The sequence below is a fragment of the Pteronotus mesoamericanus genome, unplaced genomic scaffold, assembly GCF_021234165.1.
Source record: "Pteronotus mesoamericanus isolate MK-2021 breed Mesoamerican mustached bat unplaced genomic scaffold, CSHL_Meso_final scaffold_408, whole genome shotgun sequence".
Taxonomy (NCBI): Eukaryota; Metazoa; Chordata; class Mammalia; order Chiroptera; family Mormoopidae; genus Pteronotus; species Pteronotus mesoamericanus.
Window position 1 is genome coordinate 1,427,791 of NW_026555315.1, and position 7,960 is coordinate 1,435,750.

Below are 7,960 nucleotides of genomic sequence, written 5' to 3' on the forward strand. Positions count from 1 at the left end.
GGCAGGGACCTGGCCGCTCGCCGCCGCTGGCTCGGCCATGGCAGCGCCCAGCCAGAGGCTGCGGAAGGAGGGTCCAGGTGTGCGTGTCAAGCGTCAGCAGGGCTGGCGGACCCCGGTTCTGTCACCTGGAGCCAGGCCGTGGGCATCTTGGCGCCTCAGTTTCCTCCTCTCATATGGGAGCTTGGAATGGGCTCCTTCCCAAGTGCCTCTGGTTCTGACCATCCCAGAGGGCCAGCAGCAGGGACCCTCGGGGGACCTGGGCGGGCGTCTGGCGGTGGAACCCGAGCTCAGCAGCGCCACTGACCAGCGAAAAGGCGGGAATGTGTGTGTTGGGGGAAGGGGGGCGAGTAGAGGTGACGGTGACTAAGTGGCTGTGAAGCTGAGCGCCGCGGGTGGGACAGCCTCCCCAGGTCCTGGACCCCTCTCTGCAGCCTTTGGCGGAGAAGTAGGATGAGCTGGGGTTCAGGGGCGCCCAGAAAGCCCAATACGCACACGCAGACCCAGGCGGAGCTGGGCCCACAGGACGCACCCAGACATGCGCAGGCGGCGCATTCTTGGTGCACCCCCGCCCCCATGATGGGGAGGCCCTGGGGAGCGCCAGCCAAAGGGCCGCCCCGGGGACCACAGGGAGCGGCCCGCCCCGGATGCGCCGTCTGCCGGGAATCGAGCCGTCTCCGCTGGCCGGAAAGGCTCCATCCACTGGGGCTGCCTCCGAGAAGTCCGCGCCCCGCCCCCGGGCAGGGGCGGGGTGGGGGCTGTCAGTCCTGGAGACGTTGCCCGGCTCCCAGAGGTCTGGGGAGTGGGGGGCAGGGGCTCGGGAGAGCAGGGAGCGAGGCGTGAGGGCGGGTCAGCCCCCGCACAGACATCTAAGGACCAGCAGCGACCTGAGCCTCCCTCTCTGGACTTGGCTGTGCCCCCAGGCTCCCTCTTCCAAGGTCCCCACGCGGCAGGCGGATGGTGACGATTTGAGTCTTTGGGGACTCAGCCCCCTCGACCGCCCGGGGCCTGAGCTCCTCAGGTGTTTCCTGCAGCCAGGCGAGTTGGAGGGAATTTCATCTCCGGGAGGCGGTGGCCTCCCACCCGGCCAGAGCCCCGCCGGGGATCTGAGGACGTCAGGCAGGTGGCTCATCCCCGAGCCCGAGGCCGCCGCCTGGCTCACGACCCCCCACTCTCTCGCCCCACGCGCGGCTTCCAGCGCTTTGGGGGAACCGGCGGCGCGGACCGGGGCTGGGGCGGGGGCGGGCCGGTGGGGGCGGGGGGCGGCGGTGGCGCGGGGGTGGCAGACATTCGGGAGGAAGCCGCCCCGCGCCGCGCGCGGGAGCGACCCCCTCCGCTCCTGGGCCGGGGCCGCTGACAATTAAAGCGGGATTCCTCCCCCGCTGACGTCTGCGGCGCCGCGGCCCCTCCCGCGGGGGCATAAAAGGCGCGGGCTCCGCAGCGCAGGCAGCAGTGGGGGCCAGACGGCGTCTCGGTGCGCACTGCGCGGGGAGCGGAGCGCGGCCGCCCGCGGAGCCCCAGCCGAGCCGAGCGCCGCCGAGCCGGGCGCAGCGCCGGCCCCGCGCCTGCAGCCATGCCGGCCGGCCGCGCCGCGCGCACCTGTGCGCTGCTCGCCCTCTGCCTCCTGGGCAGCGCGGCCCAGGATTTCGGGCAGACGCGCTTCATCTGCACCTCGGTGCCCGTGGACGCCGACATGTGCGGCGCGCCCGTGGCCGCCGGCGGCGCGGAGGAGCTCCGGAGCAACGTGCTGCAGCTGCGCGAGACCGTGCTGCAGCAGAAAGAGACCATCCTCAGCCAGAAGGAGACCATCCGGGAGCTGACCACGAAGCTGGGCCGCTGCGAGAGCCAGAGCACGCTGGACGCGGGCGCCGGCCGCAAGCAGCCCGGCTCCGGCAAGAACACCATGGGCGACCTGTCCCGGACGCCGGCCGCCGAGACGCTCAGCCAACTCGGGCAAACTTTGCAGTCGCTCAAAACCCGCCTGGAGAACCTCGAGGTCCGCTCCCGCCGCGGGTCCCCCTCCGGCGCGCGTGCCCCTCTGCCCCCGCCCGCCCCACTCCCGACCCGGCCGGACACCCCCACCCCCGCGCGGCTGGGCGCCCGGAGCCTGCGGGTTCCGCGGATGGCCGGCTACTCGCCGGAGCTCCCCGCCGCCCGGCCACCCCGGCAGCCGCCCTGAGGGGACCGCGCCGCCAGCCTCCCGGCAGGGTCCCCGCGCCGCGCGTAACGCGGTGGTTCTCCCCGCAGCAGTACAGCCGCCTCAACTCCTCCAGCCAGACTAACAGCCTCAAGGATCTGCTGCAGAGCAAGATCGATGACCTGGAGAGGCAGGTGCTGTCCAGGGTGAACACGCTGGAGGAGGGCAAGGGGGGCCCTAAGAACGACACGGAGGAGAGGGTCAAGATCGAGAGCGCCCTGACCTCCCTGCACCAGCGCATCAGCGAGCTGGAGAAAGGTAACATCTGGGGAGGGGCGGCCGCGGGACCCTGCCGGGGTCTTGGCTTCCTGCAGTGACAGCCAGAGCTCTCCGCCCCCCCAGGGCCTGCAGCCCCCCGCCCCACCCCCACCCTGCACAGGGTTCTGGGCTTCCCAGGGGTGTTGCTGGTGGGGCTGGGCACCCGGGCTCTGGCTGTTACTGTGGAGGGAGGGGACGCAGAGAGAGGAAGGGGCCGCCTGGCGTCCCGGGCTCCCCCACGCACACTCGCAGACTCGCAGGATTTTCCCAAGTCTGGTTTGTTTTTCCGTAACTTTGCGCTGTGGTCAGCCCAGGCCCTTCCTCCGAGACAGCCTGGCTCTCGTCGGTCCCCGAAGAGCTGGCTCGGGTGGGACCTGAGTCCTCCTGGTGCCCTGCTGACTCGGGGCCTGAGCAGGCCCCCTCCCGGCTCCTCTGTGTGTGCACGGGGTCCTCGGGGAGCTCCGGGTGCCCCCTCTGCCTTGAGCCCCTCCCCGTGGTTTTCTGTCCTGAACGACCCAAGCCTGGGCATCGGGTGCCCTGCGATTCCCCGGTCCCCAACTCCGGGAGGGCCCCCGCTGCACCCTGGGGGCACGGATGAGCTTGGTAGCTTAGCCTTGAAGTCGCAGAAATCAAACAAGGTTGTAAGGGGGGGGGGGCCGGGCTCAGAGCCGAGCCACGTGACCCTTCTCACACCGCAAAATGTGCCGGATGGATTTAAACAGTGCCATCTTAAGGCACCTTATGTAACTGAAAAACAGATCAGGGGAGGGAGGTGGGGGAGGAGGGGCCGGTGGGGGAAGGAGGGGAGACTGGGGACAGGAAAACCACCCCCTGGAGAGGCCAGGGCTGGATCTGCTCCAAGGGCTGGGGACTGCCAGCCTGAGGCTGCGTGGGTCGCGCTGAGGGGCCAGCCCTGCTCTGTGCCGACACTTGGCTTAGGGGAAGCCGGCCAGTAGGGAGCTGGCCAGCAGGACGCCTTCTAGAAATAACTCTTGGCCTGGGGGCCGGTTTAGTGCAGGCGCCCTGGCAGGCCTGGGGCGTCCTCGGGGGCTGGCGGACGTGTGTTCCGGCCCAGCCCGGGCCCGGAGCTGGTGCCTGCTGCTGCGCGGGAATGTTGTGCCCGGAGTCAGTCACAGCCTGTCCAGGGCCACGGCCACCTGGTTTGTGTAGATGGGGAGGGGGCAGTCAGCATTCCCTGGAGACACACCGGTGGGCGGGGAGCCGGTGGCCGCGTGCACAGGGGGCTGTCAGCCAGGAGACATCGCGGTGGCTCACCCTTCAAGCGAGTGGCCCGGCCCTCCCAGAAGCCACCGTGAGGGGCGCCGGCCCCCTGCTGCGGGCCCCCCCGCAAGGCTCCAGGCAGTTGCTGGAATAGCCTGGAAGGGGTGACTCTCCCTCCCGTGGGGTGGACGGGGTTCTGGAAAGAGCCCGCATCCTCAGGGCGGGCCGGCCGGGTCAGAGGGGGACCGGGGGCAGCCGCGTGCCTGGCTGCCTTCAAGGAGACTCGGGAGAGGAGGGAGTGTGTCTGAGCGCCGCCAGCAGCCCGCATCCCGGAATCGGGGCGGCCCCGGCAGGGCTGCTCCGAGGGGACCTAGCCTCTTTCTGGAGGGGGGGTGGCTTCCTTCCTTGGGGCCGCACCCTTGCAGGTCAGCCTACGGGGCGTGCGCCGACTCACCCGGACACACACAGGCGCTCACGGCCACCGCGCTGCCTAGCCCCATCCTGGCCTCCCTGGGGCGGCCCCGCCAGGGAGCCGGACCCCGGTGCAGGGACCTGCGCCCTGGGACAAAGCTCTGGCCCTCGCCGAGACCCCCGCAGGCCCCTGCAGAATGGAGTCTGCTCTGTTTGGGCGGGGGTGGGGGGTGCAGGTGTCAGGACTGTGTCCTGTCCTCCCCAGGCCAGAAGGACAACCGTCCGGGAGACAAGTTCCAGCTCACATTTCCTCTGCGGACCAACTACATGTATGCCAAGGTGAAGAAGAGCCTGCCGGAGATGTACGCCTTCACCGTGTGCATGTGGCTCAAGTCCAGTGCGGCGCCTGGCGTGGGCACGCCCTTCTCCTACGCTGTGCCCGGCCAGGCCAACGAGCTGGTCCTCATCGAGTGGGGCAACAACCCCATGGAGATCCTCATCAATGACAAGGTGGGGCCCCGCCCAGCAGGGGGCCCAGTTCTGGCTGGCTGCCGGGACCCCCGAGCCCCCAGCGGGAGCGCCCTGCCAGGCGGGGCTGAGGGGGGGTGGAGGGAGAAGACCAGGAGAGGTGGGAGGCGCGCCCTTGCTGACTCCAGGAACTGGGCAAGGCTGGGCCCGCCCCAGACAGACAGCGGAAGCCGGCCCGGGGGGCCTCGGAGAGTCTTCCTGCATCCGAACCTCCAGGCTTTGCCCCAGGAACCCTCCCCGCTCGGCCCTCCATTAGCTGTGGGCCAGCTGCCAGCTCTCACGCACGCGCTCCAGCCTCTAGCCTGTGTTGGTGCTAAACGGCTGAAACCTGGGCTGGAAAGTGGGCCCCATGCCCTTGGTGCCCTGCCCAGGGATGCTGTGCCTTTGGGGGCCCCGTTTCCCCAAGATGCAAGGGGGTTTGCCCTGCTGCCCCACCCACCCCACCTGGGCCACCTGACGGGGAGTGAAGACCAGGTCAGAGGCTGGTCTGAGCCTTCAGACACGGTGTCCTCCACCGTGGGGTCCCTGGGATTCCCAGAGGACCCACCCAGGACAGGTGGAGTGGGGGAGCAGGGACCTCGGGCCCCAGGGAGGGCTAGTCAGGGGCAGGGTAGGTTCAGGGGGACCTCAGGGGCCCCTGACAGATGTCACATTTCCTCTGTGACTCTGATCCACCCTTGGACGATGCCATCAGCCGTGGCTCCCGTCACATACCTTAAATGTACAGCAGGAAAAGTTGGTTGTACAGCGGAACCGGTCACGGGTGGTGGGGGGTGATCCTGAGCCCACAGTGGCAGGTGCGTCCTCTCCTTCCCAGGTGGCCAAGCTGCCCTTTGTCATCAATGACGGCAAGTGGCACCATATCTGCGTCACCTGGACCACCCGGGATGGGGTCTGGGAAGCCTACCAGGACGGCACCCAGGGCGGCAACGGCGAGAACCTGGCGCCCTACCACCCCATCAAGCCACAGGGTGTGCTGGTGCTGGGCCAGGAGCAGGTAGGGCCCTGGGGCAGCCGGGGGGCGGCGCCCCAGAGCCAGAGCCAGGCAGGGGCGGGGTTGGGGGGCGTGTTAGGAGGGGCAGGGCTGGGGAATGAGGAGTGAAAGTGAGTTCTGCAGCGGTTTGGGCAGGGCCGGGGCGCTCCCTGGGGAACCGCAGGCCGCATGGAGGGCGCCGGCTCTGGACTCCCCATTGGGAAGAGGTGGCCAGCAGCGTCCCTTTTCCCGGGCCCATGGCGGGGGCGGGTGGACAGAAGATGTATAGCAGGAGACCCAGGGACAGGAGGGGCAAACAGGAGCGCCCCTGAGCGGGGAGCGCGGACACCTGCCCCCCAAGGATGTCCCGCCCACCCTCACTCCTGCTTCCCTCCGCAGGACACTCTGGGCGGCGGGTTCGATGCCACCCAGGCGTTCGTGGGCGAGCTGGCCCACTTCAACATCTGGGACCGCAAGCTGACCCCGGGGGAGGTGTACAACCTGGCCACCTGCAGCACCAAGGCCCTCTCCGGCAACGTCATCGCCTGGGCCGAGTCCCACATCGAGATCTACGGAGGTGCCACCAAGTGGACATTTGAAGCCTGTCGCCAGATCAACTGACGCTCCACCGGCCGAGCCTCCTGCCCCTCGGCCCCGCCCTCCTCCTCTGCTTGTGCGGTGATGACCCGTCCTCTGTTCTCTCTGCCCCCCGCCCCCCGAACGACTCCAGGCCGTTGCCCTCGCTCACATGCACACGCACACGTACACCGCCCGGTTTGTCCCGGTGCACGCGGGGCAGGCCTGGCCCCGTCCGTCCCCGAGGAGGGGCCCTCTCCCGGGAGCCCCGCACGGCTGTGCAGGCAGCGCGACGCTCGAGCGGTGCAGAAGTAGGCGAGAGGGCGGCCTGCGTGTGTGTGCGTGTGCGCACGCGCGCGCCTGCGTGTCCGCCAGTGTGCGTGTCCCTGGGGGAGACCTTTTCTTTTACAATGAGGCGTTTCGTTTCCTTCTTCCTCTGTGTCTTTGGGAAATCTCCTGGCTGGTCAGAGCCCTGTCTTTGCCGACCTCGCGAGCCAACTGCGCGCCTCGGGGCCGGGGCGGCCTCCCTGGTGACACGCATCTGTCTTCGTTAGCGAAGCTTGCGCTGAGTGACACGCCGCTGTGTCGACGTAATAAATGCCTTTCAGCGGTTTGCTGAAGGCCGGTGGTGGGGGGCGGGGGTGCCTGTCTGTGGAGGTTTTTAGTTTGTCGTAGAAGTGGGTTCTCTCTGAGGACGGAAGGCAGACAGTGTTCTGGGGGCAGGGCCCTCTGTCCCAGAGGCGCAGCGGAGAGGGGAGCGGGTGGGAGGATGGCCCGGGCAGTCCCCCCTGGGCCCCAGCGCCCTCCTGCTGGCGTCGGAGAGCGGCGCTGGGCCCCAGGGGCCGGCTCGGGCCTCAGCCTTCCCACCTCCTCACAGCTGAGAGCCTGGGACCAGTCCTTCAGCCGCCAGCCGTCCAGCTGCGGCGCCGGTGCCCCTGAGAGAGGAGCCCCCCCGGCCCCGACAGCCAGGAAGCCCGGCCCCAGGCCCCCCTTGCCTCTAGTAGTAGAAGACCGGAGGCTTCCATGAATCAGCTCAAGAGGGAAACCCACACTCGGATTAAGACACAGCCACGCAGGGCCGTGGAGACCCACCCAGCCCGGTGGCACCAGCAGCCGCATCCCCCCCCAACCCGGGCCGAGGGAGCTGGCCCACCCAGCACCCTGGAGACCTCTCACGGGGTCCCGAAGCCCACTCCCCATCGTAGGCGGCTCACGTCCTGCCATAGCCCCCAGCCACCTGTCACCAGCTGGTGACCTTGAGTCCTGACCAGTGTTCAGAAGCTTTGGATTTTCTTTTTCCCGTGAGAAGCCGTTGTGTGTGCTTCCTCCCAGCCCTCCCGAGGCGGGAGGGGGGTGTGCGCACGCGCGGCGGTGAGAGCGAGCACACGCTCAGACGACCGTGCCCGGGGGAGGGCGGACTCCCTGCTTTCTGCATCCCCCGGGGGTCGCGCGCCCCGAGGGCGCCTGGGCTCTGTCTCCAGGCGTCTACGCAGCACACGGCTGGCACGTCTTTCTAGAAACCCTCCTGCACTGCCTGGCTCCCCCGCAGCTGCAGACGTCCCCCCCGGAGAAGCGGGTGCTTCCGTCTCCTGTTCCTTCCAGGGCACCTGCCCCCCGACTTGCAGCCCACGTTGTGTTGGAGCCCAGTGCGTCTGTGTGTGTCTGTGTCCGTGTCCCCGTGGGCGTCTGCACGTGACCTGCCGCCGCCTCGGGCGGAGGGCGCGGCCGGCTGCGCCTTGTGGTTCAGCAGTGGCTTTTCTGACCCCTGTGCTTCGTCAGAGCCCGTAGGTCGTGGCATC

General features: G+C 69.1%; 1 protein-coding gene across 1 annotated transcript; it reads left to right on the forward strand.

Annotated features, from left to right (window-relative positions):
* The first annotated feature begins 1,570 nt into the window (after positions 1-1,570).
* Positions 1,571-7,760, forward strand: NPTX1 (neuronal pentraxin 1). The gene is made up of 5 exons (XM_054593323.1): positions 1,571-1,993; positions 2,245-2,452; positions 4,350-4,594; positions 5,430-5,609; positions 5,985-7,760. Exons 1-5 carry the CDS (start codon positions 1,571-1,573, stop codon positions 6,204-6,206), a joined length of 1,278 nt encoding a protein of 425 aa, XP_054449298.1. The 3' UTR covers positions 6,207-7,760.
* The last annotated feature ends 200 nt before the right edge of the window (positions 7,761-7,960 follow it).

Bases quoted from the DNA above. Each gene is read 5' to 3' on its own strand.
- NPTX1 (XM_054593323.1), top strand. From the start codon at position 1,571: ATGCCGGCCGGCCGCGCCGCGCGCACCTGTGCGCTGCTCGCCCTCTGC. The intron at 1,994-2,244 runs GTCCGCTCCCGC...TTCTCCCCGCAG, and splicing joins CCCGCCTGGAGAACCTCGAG to CAGTACAGCCGCCTCAACTC. The intron at 4,595-5,429 runs GTGGGGCCCCGC...TCTCCTTCCCAG, and splicing joins AGATCCTCATCAATGACAAG to GTGGCCAAGCTGCCCTTTGT.